Source organism: Tauraco erythrolophus, chromosome 2, assembly GCF_009769465.1.
Source record: "Tauraco erythrolophus isolate bTauEry1 chromosome 2, bTauEry1.pri, whole genome shotgun sequence".
Lineage (NCBI taxonomy): Eukaryota > Metazoa > Chordata > Aves > Musophagiformes > Musophagidae > Tauraco > Tauraco erythrolophus.
In genome coordinates, this window is record NC_141466.1 from 12,858,180 (window position 1) to 12,876,562 (window position 18,383).

At 35.8% G+C, this 18,383-nt stretch overlaps 1 protein-coding gene across 1 annotated transcript in view; it reads left to right on the plus strand.

The window, feature by feature from the left end:
• The window catches only part of TRDN (triadin), a 205,717-nt gene that overhangs the window by 59,752 nt on the left and 127,582 nt on the right, over positions 1-18,383 (plus strand). The window contains exon 12 of the mRNA XM_086632103.1: positions 9,122-9,193. Within this exon, the coding sequence (XP_086488229.1) occupies positions 9,122-9,193 (72 nt within the window). The remainder of the gene's footprint in view (positions 1-9,121; positions 9,194-18,383) is intronic.

The following is an 18,383-nucleotide window of genomic DNA, read 5'->3' on the forward strand; positions in this document are numbered from 1 at the left end:
AAGTGGTACCCAGTCACCATACCACAGAGATGAGAAGGGCATAGACAGGATCTACATATGCTTTGGCAAGGTAGCTTCCATCATGAAGCATTTCCAGTTTAGCAATAATCCCTCACCTCTTCTGCTGTAAGAACATGCAATGCAGAGGACAGAAGAATGTTCAGCTGTGGCTTAAGCAGCATGTGTTCTCCCTGCCTTGCTTATGTCCACTTCCCACTTCCTTCTGCATCCAGTCCACAGCCACTGTGATGGTTAGCTGTGGCAGGTCCATTCCTTTCACTGCTCTCTGTTCAGGCGCTTCTTTCTTTCACCATCTACTTGCTTTCTGCATGTATCTGGTTTGTCAAAAAAAAGACATGCAACTTACTGACATATACCTAGAATGAGTCAAGATTAATTTATTTTTTCTTCATCAGGAAATGCTGTTCTTCCCTCTGGTACTTCACTTTTCTTCCTCTTGTTTCTCTTTGTCCTTGAATACACTCAGTATTATCTGTCAGAGTAAACACCACATAGAGTTCAGAAGGCGTTTGATGTCCACACACATTAAACCTAAATAAGGTTTTTGTCTTTAGTTTTATTTGGTTAGGCTGGACATCAAAATGTGATATTAATTCATATAATTCCTGGGGTTTTGGGGAGCACTGTGTTACTAGACAGCAGTCACAGTTTGAAAAACCATGCATGGCTATTGATTTTAGTTCTGGAATATTTTGGTGACATGTAGTGTCATCTTTATGTAGAACTGCAAAATGAGATATTTGCAATTCATTGCACCTCGCTTAGCTACTCAAAAGTTAATTGCCAAACTTTAACCTTTAGCTGTCTTTATAGCCAATGGTATGAAATGGAGGCCTCCAGAGGACAATTTCATCCTAAAAAAGATGTCTAAGATAGAAAAGATGAATCACCCTTTGAAGGTACCAATTTCTCTCCATTGACTGTAAATGGATCCCTCGGGTGACTTATCTAGGTTTAGCAGTCTAAAAGTTAACTTTCAAATGTCTGGTTGAGAAAGAGCCTACATACATTCAAAAAGTATGCTAGAAACGTGCAAGCATTTTGTTCAAACGAACACTTGAAACAACAAGTTTTCTAAAAGATTTCGAATAGTATTATTAGGAGCAGCTGTTGGCTCAGCCAAGAAACCAAAAGTGGCACACTTAAAATTATATAACAGCATTGCTATAGCATTTAGGGAGTGAAAGAAGGGGGAAAAGGAAGAAATGTAGAGGGAAAAATTTTCTTGAATAAATATGGAGGACATTTCCTGTGCAAAAGTGCCAAACGAAAGAAGCCTTAATAATTTTAGCATCAGAACAAAGCCCCAGTCTTTACAGCTTCCACTTTCATAAAATTTAAGCTTTGAAATTTTTAGTTGCTATATGCTTACAACATTTCTTTTTTTTTTAAAGAAAATTTCTCTTATACTCATTTATAGGTGGAATAGAAAGGCATGATAAGTTAAGTCAGCTTCCCAAAAATCATAGAAAAGGCCTTGAGCACTAGGGTTAGAACTCATGACACTGAATCCTATGATTCTTTGTCTTGAAAATAGCCTCTTTATAGGAAAGAGGATCTTTCCTCAGAAAAGGAAAAGGAAAGAATCAGCAGAAGTTAGCAAGATGTGGTTTGTTTAAAGTAATCATTATCTCCAGGATTACAGATTTTTTGTTCCAATATCTGTCATAATTCTTCCTACCCTTTATGCAAAACCAGCAGCTTTAGATGAAATTGTTTCAGCCTGAAACAGTTCAGGCCATGTATTTTGTCTTGCTGTAGAAACCACTGAGCAGTATTGCACAGAATCTAACAACACTATATTTTTTAAAGGGCGTAAATTTTATCCTTGAATTTTAATATTTATTTTTTTACTATCACTATGTCATCATTTTGTAATTCCCAAAACATTATGACCATGGCACTTTTAGAAGAAAGAGAAAACTCACTGAGTTTCTTAGTTACGTAGAGCCTAACTTTCGAAGGTATTAGGTACTCAGTGCCTAATACTTGGCTCTCATTGATTTCGGTTGGAGTGAGGAACAGGAGTAAGTAGCCAACACCTCTGCACCTCTTTTCCCTCTAACTTCAAACTGCATTATTGAAATTCTAACTTCAGAAAAATGATTCACCCTCTTAGGTGACTGTGAAGTGTAGGTGACATAATCATTAACTTCTTATTTCTCTCATTCTGGTAAAAAGATTCACAGAGGTGAAAAACTTCTTGACTTGTGGTCACAGCTATTTGGATTCAGTTGGACTTCTAGTAATTTCTATATTAAACATATTCATTATGTACAAATATCTCAAATTGTGAGATATTATAGTATCTGTAATTTGATTTTATCAATGCTAGGCTGGTTTTGTTTAACAAAACCTGCCATATGGACTGTTTCTTGGAGACACTACAAAGTTTTAGCATTCTTGAAGTAATGTCTAGCTAGACGTTCTGACATGAGCACTAAATGTTTCTGAGATGTAGTTGGACTAATGACAGTTAAAACGATGCTATGTACAGATAAATCAAATCCAAATAACTCATAAATTACTGAGCAGTGATCCCATGGCATAGCCAGTGTTTATTGCCTTTCATCATAACAGCTTATCTGTCCCCTCCATTCTGTTTAATTGTTAGCAGCAAGTATTTAATTGACGTGTTTTCTTTTCTCTGTTTTAATTATTTTCCTGTGGATACTTCATATTGTGAAAAGTATACATCTATACCAACTCCCGATATTCATGTTAATTATGCTAGAGATCACTGTATATGATACCAATTTATTAAATGTTATTTGGGGAGAGAAAGAAAGGCTGAATATGTCTTTTCATTTTATAATCTGCTTTTACAGTCCTTTTGCACTCCTGTATGTAGCAATAACTAAAATAACCCATAATTCTCACACAATAACCCATCATTTTCACTGTCTTAGGACTTAGATCTTTGAGACCCGTATTTTAATATTTCTAAACATAACATGTAGAATTGTTTTTCCCCGCTAAAAGCACATGATAAATAATGGAAGGAAGTGAAGACAATTCAATTCAATTCTAATTTCTTCAGTTCAATATTCTTTTAATATTAGGAAAGGCTGTGTGACTTCTTAATGTGTAATGATGAAACTGTTAAAACTTTTAACTCCTTAATGAATTCAATCTTTTGAACACAAAAATTAGAACAGCTTTCACAAGATATGGATTGAGATAAAGAGGGATTCTGGAGCCTTAATGTGGTAAAAACCTCTGGAAAAGAATCTCAACAGATATATTGTTGTAAATGGATTTCACTGCATGACTCTGTCGTGCAGCTATGGTGCGTTGCACAAATTACTGATTGGAATCAATCGCATCAGCTGTAGGTTAAAGCAGCCAAAAAAACTCCACGTATAGTTCTACCCATGCCTCTCTTGTCTGCCTAATTTGTACACTTATTGTGCACACTTGCATTGTGTGAGATACAAACTCACAGGAAAAGAAAAATACATCAAATAAACTCCCAGCTGTGACTTTAATTGGGTTTGGTGGCTGAGTGACTCACTGAAGTTCACACAATCTCCAGGAATCTACACCAATGGAATATCACACCTGTTCAGTTACCAAATCAGGTAGGGCTAGAGAAAGCATTTTCTGTTTAGAAGCATCACTAAATAAATGTCTATATGTATTTGTGTATATATGCGCATGCATATGTACACACGTTCTCATGCATGCACAGATATGTAGTATATATTATATAGGTATAAATGTATATAAACATGAATAAGAATGCATCATCAAAAACAAAGGATGAATGAAAATCTCCACTCATTAAAAACAGAAGACTATCAAGTTCCTGCTACTTTTTCCTTGGTGCCTTGAGAAGGGAAATTCAATCCTTCCCCCTATTCCGTTATAAAAATCATTTAGATTATCAGTCTGTATCCATCCTTCCTACACTTTTACGATTAACCAACTGCTTCTGCAGTAGATGGATGGCCTCCCAAGGCTGTTAGGGTGTTAATAATAGGCTTGATTTTGATTTCTGTGTGTTGAAGGAGCATGTTTCAGTAACATGCTTTACACATGTTAGATAATATGTAGAGCTCCAATATTATCTGTAGTATTTTTAATGCATTTTAAACCCAAGTAGAACCTACAAATAGATTGGACATTATCTGTGTAATCTCTCCTTTTCTTCTTTTCTTAGGCATCATCATAGTAACTGATAACCAGTGTAAGAGAATATGAAAATTCAAAGGATTGTATTGCTACTGGTAATCGCTGCATATACTGTAACAGTGCTTTTCCTTAGGTAATATCAACCTCATGCAAAATGAGATTTTTACTGTATGTTGAGCAATTATCCATTTAATAAAGAGCCAGATCCTGAGTGTAATTGAAAAAAGCAAAATATATGTTGGTTATTAGGATAGATCTCCTTAAAAACCTCATTTTATTATCCATTAATTCCATCTGCTACTGTCAAAAATTGAGTTCCACATAGGTCATAAAAACCCTGTTTAAACTATTTTTTTTACATTTTACATAATTTTGTTATCACTTTTAAGACTTGTGGGCCACAGCTAGATTCATAAATCATACTCAACTGATCTCCGAACGTGATTCCTTCTGTCATAGAGTGATCCGCATCCATTACACTTGCTCAAGGTCAAACCAGGTCACTGGCATCCAAGCTGTCTATTGGGAGTGGTCCCTGGCCCTTGCTAACTCCTGAACTGAGCCAAGGAATTGTTACTTGGTACAGGTCAAAACTGTTAGTGGCTATTCAAAAAAATATTGCAGGATATGTATGCCTGAATTTCAGAGCCCAGTAACATTCCCAGGCACCATTTCATTTACTAGTGTACATAAACCCATCGTGTTATGATGTATTCTTTCACAAGATTTTCTATTTAGGGCACCTGTATTTCGATTAATTCCTTCTGCAAAATGGGCATTTGCATTGTTCAAAACAGTTACACAGTCTCATCTCTTGATCCTCAGCTATTCTTTCTTAATGAAAAAGAGTTTTCTCATAGTTCTTCACGTGCACGTACTAAGCAGAGAAACCCTTCCTCAGAATAAACACAGTCTAATGTCTGAAAAGTAACGACTGATAACAAGGGAGAGGCGCATCTTTAACTTCAAGGAACTTACATGTCAAAATTGGAAGCCTGGACAGAACGACGGGACTCCATTAAGATTTCAATCCTCTAAAATTATATTTGGCAGTCTTACCTCATTCTGCTGATCCATGTCTTGTTCCAAACTTCTTGAAACATTTTATTTGAATTTACTTTTCATAATAAATGACTCTGCAAAGAGCACACTTACTTTATTTCAATTATTTCTACTATCATTAGGGAAAGATGTCACATCTGGGCAAAACGAGATTTATCTGAAGACATTTTGCTGCTCTGTTTGAGAGACACTGTAGCAAAGTGTTGGTGCTGTTGGATTGTAGGATTCCTGGAGTTCAGATAACCGGTACATGGATGTGAGGAAGTGCGCATTCATAGGAACAGTTTGCACCTATTGCTTTCTGTGGCAGCATTATTTCTCCCCGTATCAAATAGGAATATTCAGCCATCTACAATACCTTTAGTTGTTTAATAATAGTAATAATTTTAGAATAATTTTAGAAGTATTTTATTTTATCCTATGATGTTTTGATTTAGAAAGATAAATTTAGAGACTTTATGTCAATTAAGGTCACTGCAGACAAATTGAACTGGGCAGATCAGGGAAGAAAGAAAACCCACATGATATACTGTTATCATAAGAAATCAATTTATCCTCTATACTCAGACATGACATTTTTGACACATGTCGAAAGACACTTCTTAGATTGAGAAAAGTAAGGTAATTAAAGTTTGTCTTGTATTCCTTATCATGTAATATAAAATCTAAAATATTCATAAACCAAGTCAGAATTAATTTCTTCATGACATATCAAGTGATTTAATAAACACTGATGACAGAAGTTTCACAGAGCTTGAGGACTGCAGCTTATTTTCAATGAAGTTTTCATGTTACCATGTAGTGTCTTAAGCCTTCTACTCATCTTTGCAGCATATTTCTTTCCTTTCAGGCAGTGGAGGAAGCTACTCATATCTTAATATGACACTCTTTCTCCTGGTGAGCACATTCCCATGAGCTTAAAGTCAAAACATTTCACTATTTCAGTTTCCATCGGCTGTAATTTGTTGTCAGATAACTGTTTACGGTTTCTCATATGAAGGAGGTATCTGTAGCACAACTGCATGGACAGATTAGGCATAGAAATGTATGCACATTTCTGTGTTCTCAATTACATCTTTTGGAGCAATCAAACTCTAATAAAAAACAAAAACAAAACCACAAAATCGAGTCAAATGAACCTTTTCAGCTTATCTCGTACAAGAAAAATAAAGTCTACATTTGAAATGAGAAGCAAATAAATATGCAGACATTACATTTCAGTGCTCTTCTATGACTGTGTTTTTAAAGCAGCGAGATAACTGTATGTCCAATAGTAATAGTGGCAATCTGGATAATGACTTCTCATGATTCATGGACTAATCTGATTGTCCACTGGGATCATTAAAAACATCCTGCCTTCCTCTCATTTACATCATGGATATGTGTCCAACTGGCCACTGCTGGAGTCAAGATAGTAGACACCATTAATCCTAATGGTCTGATCTGCTGAGACCAATTCCTCATTTATTTATGAGTTCTCTGTACTGCAGAAAGCCACTTGTGCTTTATAACTTACAGAGGAAAGAAAAAGGGAGAGAAAAGAAATTTGACTTAGGATATCCCCTTTAACATATTTCATCAAAAGAATGGATAAAATATTTATTCAGCTACTGTCCTTTGCATTCCCATCAAAGTGAATAGAGAGACATTTAATAACACATGGAAACATTAAAGAAGCTTTTTATCAGAGTGGATGGGAACCTGCTCAGAACAAACATTCTGGCCTAAGGGAAAGTTTTTGATCTGTGAAGCTTAAGCTTTTGGTGCTTAAAACACTCTCGTATTGGATCATGTGGTCAATTTGCATGAAATAAATGATTTGCTTAAAACTTGTAAAACTATAAAATAGAACTCGACAAGTCATTAGCGATAAGTGGTATCGCACTGGCATTATACTAACTAACACTAGTGTAATCATTAGAAAACTGCTGCTACAGCAAAGAACAGGAGGATAATGGGGCCAGCCTATACTTTGACCTAGAGGTGTTAGATCACTGCCTCACACAGTAGATACCACACTGCAGTTCAAATTATTGACTATCCTTCTTCATTACTGGTCTACTCAATGTTCTGAGCCACTGCCCTTTATCATCTTTCACACAAAACAATTAGTTCAAGTTATAAAATTTATCACTTTTTCCATCTAGGAATAGAGGATCTAGTTTAGGCAAAAACAAAGAAAAGAAAAAAAAAGAACTGAATTTTAGTCTAGGAATTTAACCAAAGCTAGCAGAAAGAATAAAATTATTTACCTTTCTCCATTAGTTTTCATACTGTTTTTGTTTTCATTCTGAACTAGGAATTCAATGAATGAAGTTTCTGTATCTTGACAGAGGTTTTGGGTATAACATTTCTATTCTAGTTGACAACAAATGGTACTCAGCATCTAGTTAGCTTAGTTTTCAATTTCCAGATGATTTTTTTTTTTAAGACAAGAAGTGTTTGGAAAGTCATGGCTAGACATCTGGATTCGTGAAGTTTGCCTACCATTCATTTTAAGGCTAGAGTCATTCTATGATGATATTGGTAAATACCCAGTTGTGACTATTGCCAAGACAGGAAATACACGTAAAATCCAAGGTTTTTACCATTTGTTGCAGGGTGCCTTCAATGTATTGATTTTGTCAATGTGTCAACACTTTGTCAGTGGTTCAGGCATGTGAGTCAAGTTTGAGCAGCTCCAATGTGTGATATTTTATACAAATTGACGGATGAACTTAACTACATGCTTGTAAATTATTTGCCTGCAATCGTACGTATGCTGACGAAACGCAATAACATTAAGATTGTGGTGCTCAAATTTCACTGCGGTCTTCAAGATGATATTTTTCTCATGCGTTCCTCAGGAGTATACATACTTTTGTAAAAGGAGAGGGATAAGTATGATGGTGCAGTTTCCAAGGCTCATTAGGATCTTAATTTCTCTTCTGAGTGTATCACCAAGCATGAGGCATGGCTTTGAGTTTCTGATGTGGAGCTGGAGCAGAGATTTAACAGCCTGATTGCATGTGGACTCCGGTGCAGTGAATACATGCTGGTGCATATGACTGAATCAATATTATATTTAACTACTTAATTTTATTTCACAGCTCACAACAAATTGTGCTTTCCAAATGACAATGACATGATAGCTACTGAGCATAAATGTCAGAGAAAGAAATTAAAAGGAAACAAGGAGACTGAAAACAGGTGTTACAACCAGAAAAGAAGCACGAGTAATATAAGAGTGCAATAGAACTGTTTGTGAATCTTTGGGGAAATTAAGTGAAAAATATTTTGGATAAAGTATGGTATCTGCATATCAGCTAAGACAGTACAGAAAGTCCCAGTTCAATACTCTGAGAGTATAGTTCAACACTGAGAGAGTAGAGGTGTTTCAGTCAGCAGCTGGAATCAGAACCTTGTCAGTGTTTACAGTGCATGACCTGGTTAGTATTGGCTAATTAAGAATAATCCTTAAGGATAAGAAACATAATAATTTTTACTGGTGTTTCATGAAGTTCATAATAAGTGGACTTGAGGGAACAACGGAAGATCATTTGTTTGACAGAAGAAAATAAGCTTTTACTGTAGAAGAGGTATCATGAATATGTAACCTTATTATCACAGTATTATTCTTCGGAGTTTTTTAGTCTAATGAAGAAAAATAGAACTGGAAGCATTTCCGCACATGCTTGAGTCACTTGAACTTCATTGATTTAAAATTTATCTCTTAAAAATAAATTACTTTATTTGTTGAGAAATACATTTCCTTCCTATGGTGTCTGGAAGGTAATAGATTTTATGCACAGTATAATATTTTAAACATGAACAATTCTGAAGGGATCTCAGCCTCCCCGTGAATCTACTCAGCCTGTTACTGAATACACTTTCTATGCTTCTTAACCTGTATACTTATGTGCAGGACATAAAGAAATGGCACCACCTCGTCTTCTTCTAGAGCATAGTCCAAGAAAGAAACCAGCAGCTATTGAAGGCAAGTTTGAGTTTTTTCTTCCTTTATTGGCTTCTACTCATTAACTTGACTCTCTGTTCTAATGGATTTTGTTTATAAATGTAACCTGTATTGCAAAACTGATCAAATGATTAGGCTTGGGACATGAAAGGTACAATCATATTTGCATGACAAGACATAAATATTCCTTATAGTAGTCCCACAGATGGCTCAGAGGATTTCCTGAGTGAAATAGATTACAGGATCGAGACTCAATCTGTAAAATGCTTTGGATGGTGTTCAGCCATGAATTGTCATCTAACTGTAAACATAATCAACATTATCCTCTTAATATACTTTGGATTAATCTTTCAGCTATTGTTATTCAGTCATATTTCTCTGTATTATCTGCAATAATGAACATAATATTTCTGGCTCTGCGTTTATCAACCTTATTCCTATTGTTAAAACCACTGAAAGAAAAATATGAAGCCAGATCTTGCCTTCAGAAGATTAAAACGTAATTCTTGCAATTGAATTATATTGTTTACAGTCTAATCATATCAGTAAAATAGTTGAAATATGCATTTTAATTTTAAAATGAACTATGTCCAATGACTTCAACTACTACTGCAATATACATTCTTGGTCTCTACAATATAAAATTTAATAGTACAAAACACGTGAGTCTTTTCAGGTAATTATATATATAGTATATATATAGTCCCCCAGTTTTCATATAATGCTTCGGACTCATTCAGTCACACTATGGCTCTTGCTAATCTCTCTCAGAGAGGTCTTAGTTCTATGTTATCCAGAAAGCAATTGCAATCTAAGAGAAAAACAGATGGGATGGCAGCAGAATAAGTAACAAGAGCTATAAGATTTGCCTACATTTGGAAACAGAAAATGAGAGTTAGATTTTGACAGAACCTGTGACTAAAACAAAGAGTTAAGTTAATTAGATATTTCTGTAATGTGATTATAGTGAATCGGAACGTTTGGATAAAAATAGTTACATGACTTATTATCTCTTTCCCCAAAATCTCTTTTACCTCAAATGAATATTTCTTTATAAACACACTGTTTAAAGAAGTATAAAACTGTGGTTATTGGGATAAAATATAGTATAGAAATAGATTTGCAGTCCTGCTTATTTTAAGGAAATGTTTGAACCGTGCTTATCAGCAAAAAGAAGTTCCTGCAGTGTTAGACACTGTTATTCACCAATTAGCCATAATGAAAAAAAGACATAATAGAAAAAGACTGCTGCATTTGCTGAGCGATAAACTTAATCTTTAAATATAACTGTTATACAACATGAACTAGCATAAAATTAACATTAAGTTCTTGATTTTCAAAATCATGAGGAGCATGCAATTACTTCAATCGCACATGAAAATTACTATTTATGGCCAGTTACTCATTTGTGTGTTTCATTAGCTCATTTATGCATGCAATTGAGGTAATTGTGAATGTAAATTAGACACCCATTTGGCAAACAAATTGGGGGGCAGATTATCTGCTCGGAATCATACAACTAAACTCCCTTTAAGGCTCAAGGCCAGTCACTAGGATACAATGCTGTTCATGCAAGAGTGTTGGAGGAAATGAAGAAGGAAGAATGATTTGCAAAATGCTGCTTTTAAAAGCTGTTATATTGTGCTATTGTGTGGTTTCCACATGCGAGAAAATATGCCGCAGAAAATATACCTTTAGGAACCTTAGACCCTGAAGCTTTATTTCAGCCCTGGGGAAAATAGTTAAGTAATTTATAGGAATATTTGGCACAATGTCAGAAGGGAAAGAGAGAAGTAGGCAGAGATTTTCAAATCTCTGAGGCAGTTGAAGAGACAGCTGTCTGTAAATTCTTAATGCTTGCGTAACTTTGTGGCGGGTACCTCAGTAAACCTCTCTGATCAGGTGAGGGGACAGATTGAAACAAAAGATTCTTCTTATCATAAATATAGCTGAAGATAGTATAATAAGTTCTCAGAATATGGAACAAGTACAAGTATTTGTTAATTGAGAAATGTACTTTATATAACATGGAAGGACTGGCCCAGCCTTTGACAGAAGCAATCAGCTCTGAAAAAACGTAAAACCGTAGGAAGTTACAGAACAGTTGTCACACAGATAATTTATGAAACCAATCTATTTAGTCCCTAGGCTTTCCAACTCAGTGATATTCAGACACCAGATACAAAACCATGCCGCTGGTAAAAGCCAAAAAGATTTTGCTCTTTTTCTAGGTTGAGATATTTTTGCTATTGTCCTGTTTCACCACGGCCTTCTTAGGTAATCTTGGTCCATTCTTGATTTCTGAAAAGATGAAAACTGTGGCCGTCTATGTGCCAGATGTCTCTAACATTTTTAGATGATTTGATACTTTCAAAGATAAAGCTTTTCCTGGACAGCATCCAATGCCCAGTAGAAATTATGCTCTGCTGAATTCGTGAGGTCTTAGAAAAACAGCATATTGTTACTATGTATTAAATCTCAACCTTTCTCGCCTTGTCATTGCCATTTTTGCTTCCTTCACCTCCACAGTAAATCTTTTGGAAAAGAGGTGATTATGGAAGACAATCCCACTTTGTTCAGTATATTCTAGGAGTATGCAATAAATTGTATTGAAGCGCGTGCATGTGAATTGAACTTTTCAGATGTCTCCTGGGCAGAAACCAAAATGCTTTATACCCATCCAGTCAGAAGGGAAAAGAACAGATCATTGCTCGCGTATTTCACAGTGATTTGACCCTTTTCAAAAAGCACTCCTGTCTTGAGATCCTACACTCAAAGATCATTGAAGAGTCCGAAGTTTCAGGTCACCGACAGAAGATAACAGAACAGAACAGAACAGAAAACAAAACAAAACAAAACATCCCATAACAATAAACAAGAGAAAGAGAGAAAGAGAATTTGTGAAGAGAAGGACCTTGATACTTAACTTCTATTTGTATTCCAAGCTTGGTAATCTTGTTTTTTACCATGAAGTAAAATAACTAATTTTAAATTCTTTGTCTTATTTTTTTCTGGAGCTCTCATAAGGACCTGGAAGCAGTGCTCTCAGCTTGGCTGTTACTCTGATGCTGCCACCTAGAGAGGACGCTGGTGCTGGCTGTAGTTTGAACAGATCCGTTCTCCATGGCTCTCTGAGCTTTGATTGTATTATGCTTCTTCCCTGACTGTAATCTTCTCCACCTCTTCTAACTCTAGCTTTCTTATATCTTGTTATCCACTGACATCCTAATACTGCACTGCAGTGTACATTGATTCTCTGTGAATCTCTCTCTCAGGACACTTGATGCTTTTTGCTCAGCTCACGTGCTTTTAGCTTCCTCCATTTCCCCATTCACCTGAGAAGGACTCTCCTTTCTGATTGTCCCCCCATGTTATGCTCTCTGACATGGCACGGTAATCTCTCAGGAAGACAGTGCAGTTAGACAAGAAATGTTGAAACTAAGCTCAGAGGCTTAGCTAGTTGTTAGTACTAATTGTTCCAGAATAGCGTGCCTTTGCTTTCTCACAAGATCACAGCATCTTTGTGAGAAGCCTGTAACAAAACCCTTCTCTCAGTGCAAGGCATCTTCATGCATCTTACATATGATCTCAGACAGCATGCTTTGTACCACTTCGAAGAACATTGCATCACAAAAAAATCTTTCAACAGCGTTGTATCTAAGTATGATTTTCCAGGTTGTATTGTCCTAGAAATCTGTGCTTGTATCTTTGAGTGGGAGAGCATTTATCACGGAAGAGTCATCGACATAAATATTCTGATCTGCTAATAGATTGTGATGGGCTCTGGAATATCCCTTTCCTCTGACTGAAGCATTCAGGCTGTTCTTTGCCATCTTACTGGTATTTGTGATATTAAAAGAGGTAAAAAAAAAAGAAAAATTTAAAATCTCTGTAATGTCTTTGGAGGATCTCTAAGGAAAAAAAAACATTTTCTCTAGATTACTGTTTGAATCCTCTAATTACAGATTTTGCAGAATGCAGTACAGTGAGTTACTGTGAAATATGTTTAACATCCTCCAAAACTCCTGTGGAGGCTAGATTGGCATTGAAATAGAAATCTGCATCCATCTTTGTTGCTGTGTAGAATCTATGCTATCTGACTATCCTAAGAAGAATTTCTAGTCTATATCTCAGTTCATGAATATAACATTAGGGGACATAACCAAGGGTATCTAAATTACTAAAGCCAATATAAATTTTGACAAAGCGCCCTTGATGTATAGAAGAGTACAAATCTTGTACAAATCAATCTGCCTCTGTACAGTCTGTCAATGGCCATATTTTCTGTACACAGATTGTTCTATAAAAAACTTTTTTTTCTTTTGTACTACAAAATCAATTACCCTTAAGAAAGAAATCCTTCTACTGAAAGATAGTGATTCAAGAAACAACAGAAAACTTTCAAAAATGCAGAATTTTTAAGTTTTCTCCAAATTTAGAACATTTTTAATAATACTGAATTGATTTTTGGATGAAAATCCATTTTCTGACAAATTTTAATCCAAAGGAAAATAAAAATAAATAAGAAAACTGTTTCTGTTGGAAGCATCATAATACAATGGACTAGATTTTAATCTAGTTTATTAGAAAAAACAATTTAGATAGCTTTAATAGGGTACTGTATATACAATATAAAACCATTTTTTTTTGAGAAATATGGGCCCTACATCTCCATTAGTCTGTACTAAAGACAATAAAAACTTGGAAATAATAAGTACAAGGTTTCAAAGTGAGTTATTTAATGATTTAGATTAGACATTTAAGCAGTAAATGCTAATTATTTAGCTATGATAAAAAAAGCCTAAATCTTCACTGTTTCAAAAAGCCCTTGACATTTTACTTAATGACATAAGGCTCTTCTGTACTACTTGTATTCTAGCATAAAACAGAAAAAATTAAACAGACATTAGGAAGAAAGCTTACTAGAAGGTAGAAGAACTGTATACAAGTATACGTATATTTTCATTGGACATGTTACTGTTTTCTCATTATTACTATTAATAATAATAATCTAATTTACAATATTAGATTATGCATTGAAAGATAAATATTCACATAAAATCTACCCAATAAATCAAAACCAAATAACCCTGAAGATTAAAAGGTTTTTTAAATGTTTTTTGACTGTTACAAAAAAGCAATAATCTTTTGCATATGTAGCATTTGCAAAGGAAAAATGCTTACCTAGTTTAATGTTCTCTGGGCTTTCAAAGTAAGAAATTCCGTGTTTCTTTTGGAAGAAAAGGGAAACGCTTGCAGAAGAGGTACTGCATAGCCTGGTCATCCCATTTTCCTAAACCTCAGACTTTCTTGGTCAAAAACATGCCCCATAAAAAGTATCATCAAAACCCTTCCCAGCACTGGCAACACAATTGGTGATGCTGTTAATTCGTGTTGCCTAGTATGAATGTCAGTCAGAAGGAGAGACAAAGCCAACCTTGCTGCCTTAGCTGTGTTGGTTTGACTCTTGCTAGGGAAGGTCATACCATAAGAAGTCAATATTCCCCTGGGTATTTAATTCTTCATCATAATCATATTTGCACTATATTTGCCATTGACCATTGTCCAATGGAGTTTCTATTGCTGATCTTGTCATGGAAGTTGGCATGCCCTCTCTTTTTCCCCTTGGCATGCATGCTCTGGCTTCATTACCCTGGTATTTGTACTCCTTTGCTCCCCACTGTGTTGTTTAGTGAGGGCAACATATGGCCCCATGCTATTAATGAGCAGTTTTGGTGCTTAATTCAACAGAGCCATGAAAAAGGAGCCTATAATCACTACAGGAAGAAATGAGGAACACTTATGTGGGTCGCATGAAAGCACTAGGAATTTCAAGCATGATACTGTTACCACATACTTTCTGTAAACCTCAAAAGTGTCTCCATAAGCAATCTTCAAAGCTGTCAAACAGTTTTCAGATTGGGATTTGAAAAGAGTGAAGCAGTTTCAAGAAGCAAAATCAGGCTGGAGAGATTGCCTAGGACTTCAGAGTGTGCTATATCTCTAATGACCTGTGTGTCTCATTAGTCTTTTACTTGCTCAATATGACAACAAATTGTATTGCATTACTCCACTGAAATGAAATGGTGTGGTTTAAACAGAGCTTTGCAAAAAATGCACTTAATTTTGGCCTAAGCCTCACTTGTAAGTTACAGAGAGTACATAAGTGTGTGTGTCTACGCGTGTGCGTGTGTGTGTGTGTGTGTGTGAAAAGAAGCAATTCTAAGAACCTTAGATTAATATTATTTAGATTTCTTTGATCTTTCTTGACTTTTCAGCAGTTTAGCTGAGACAAGACAGAATTATTTCTCATAGAGAAAATAACTGGACCAACAAGGACACTTACCCCAGAAAGGAATTTTTTTCAAGGAGACAGCTGAGGTCAATTTTTACTTGGAATTTAAATTTAATTTTTAAAGTATGAGTTTCCATGACATCTTAAACTAAGTAAAAAAATTTCCTAGCCTTTTTTTAATCCCTTGAAAATGTTTGTAGCCCTAAAGGGGTCTTATTGTGTAAATGTGTGTGAAATTGTTTAGAATCAAAAGTGCAACTGACCAATCATTGTCAGTCTCCATCCTAAGTAACATGCAAAGGGGAAAGAAAAGTCACCAAAACCTGAAAGGTAATGAGTTATTTTAACATTTAAAAGGATATCCAGGTCCCATGGAAATCAACAGTAAAACTTCCATTGAATTCAGCAGGGCAAGGATTTCAGTCACCAACTAAAACAAAGAAAGAACCATAATCTCTTCAAAATTAATAAGGAAATAAATTTTAAAAATACAACTTGGGTTTTTTTGGAATGATCTTTTAATATTAGGCCATTGTTAGCTTAAATGTACAGAGACACTTGCAAAAAAATGGAATAAAGTTTTCATGTTCAGTTTAAATTATTATTGCTCAGGAAAAGCTAAATTAAAGTTTGTTTTGTTCTATTTTGTATGTAAGTGAGTATACATGTATCTCTGCTGCTCCTCAATTCTGCCAGGACCAGAATCAGTAGGCAAGAAAAGCTGTTGTAGTATTTCACAAAGCTAGGCAATATCCAAAGTCTCTTGCAAGAGCTTTTCTCCTGAGATTTCCTGACAACAGGATTTTAGATAAATGCAGATAAGCGTTGTGTAAGTATATGAACTTTCGAAGGCTTATCTGAACCAAAACATCTCCAAACTTCTGGCATTCGATCCCACTAGTTAGTGTTCGTTATACGCATGCCCATGCCTCTCCACAGGAAGTATTGGTGGCTATATTTTGCTGCCCTCCTTACCTCAGTTTCTCAGAGGAGATCGGTTGAGCTGATGAGTCCTCCCAGAATCAGTGTCATCGTAAACACATGGAGCATCTGGAACAACATGGAGAAGAAACTTAGAGCACCTTTCTTTTCCAGTTCCTGGGCGGCTTTTCCATGACACTATGCCCAGTAACTCCTGTGCATCCCTAAATTTAGCTTCCACTCAGCACTGGCACAGTATCACATTGGTCTTTCCAGGCCTGTTTTCAAGTGCGGCATTGTTAGCATGTTTCTGTTATCTCCCCTCCCCCTGTTGTCCAAAAATTAGTTGGTGTCCCATGAGAATAACACAAAGACGTTGTTGAAGCTGGTAAAGGCAATTCAGATCAAAACACCTCTTGCTTGGTCTCTGTTGAATCTTACTTGGATTTCTACTGGTGTCCTCAGTCCCTCAACACTTATTGAGAAATAAGTAATTCCATCTCAGATGTTTCTTTGCTTTGGGGATGTTCTCTTTGCTCTAGTCACTTCTCAGGAAAACTATTCTGTGCTGCTTCTTTTTTTCCCCCCAGGAAAATATTTTTACCTGAATTTCCCATTCAGTAGTACATCACTGCTTTAATTCACACTTCTCATTCTTTCTGGTTTCCTCCTCGTACTACAGAAAGCTCCACTTCTGCATAAAGCCTACAGAAAAAAATCTTGACTAAATGCAAAGTCCGTTGCTTGTCTTGCTGACTGATACTGTCATCTTGTACTCTGCCATCTGCATATATTCCTCTTTCATTCTTGTGAAGGCATTGCAGGCTTTTGAAAGTGAAGTCTTTTTGTATGCATATCTCTTAGACCTTTTACATAAAGATATGTTTCAAGACTAATGGTCCTAATGCAAAATTAGCATTAAGTACGTTATCAAAAAATGTAACAACAGCAATAGATTTTTCAATAGTCAATTGCACTTTAATTCTGTATGGATTTAAACTGAAAGAGGGCAGATTTAGGTTAGATATAAGAAAGAAATTCTTTACATTGAGGGTGGTGAGGTACTGGAACAGGTTGCCCAGAGAGGTTGTGGATGCCCCATCCCTGGAAGTGTTCAAGGCCAGGTTGGATGAAGCTTTGGGCAACCTGGTGTAGTGGAGGATTTCCCTGCCCATGGCAGGGGGGTTGGAACTAGATGATCTTTGAGGTCGCTTCCAACCCTAACCATTCTATGATTCTATGATTCTATGATTATAGTCAACCCTGAATCATCAAAAACACCTTATGTTTCCTTGTGTAACCCACTGTGCATATTATGATCCCTCTTTATGCAGCTGATCCATGGACATTTGTTGTCCTGCTACTATTCCTTGCTAAAAAAAAAAAATATATAATTTCAATTAACAGATGGGGTTCATACTTTATGGTGCAAAAGACCTGCCTAAGATCCTATTTAATTATTTTCTCTGCCTCTTAATTTAGTTGTGTACATATCTGGAGAAAACCCACTGCATTTACTGCTTCAGAAATAGCAATTTTTCTGGTGTTAAATATACACTTAATATGCAACAGCGTAAATATGAGCTACTCAAATTGAGAGGAAATAAATTTGTTCAAGAAATGGGATTACTTCCTTAAATCACAAATAACTCTTTCCATAATACTCGTTTACCAAGTCCATCAGTCTCATTTACATATACTTTTGTCAGTAGCAGCTGTAAGGGACATGAATGAGGCTAGATGCAGCTGAGATGCAAATGGAAGCCCTGTGATTGTTTTCCCAGACTTGATCAAGAGTGCACGTCTTACATTGGGCAGTGCTAACGGGAAATAGGGGCCACAGTCCTTTAATACCTCTGTGTCATCATCCTCTAGAAAATTCATAACAAATGTAGATGTCTCTAGGCTCCCTGGACACTCTGAATACTGCAACTTGAGAGCTTGATGGAAGAAAATTACGTCAGTGGAATTAATTGATGGAATGACAGCAATAAA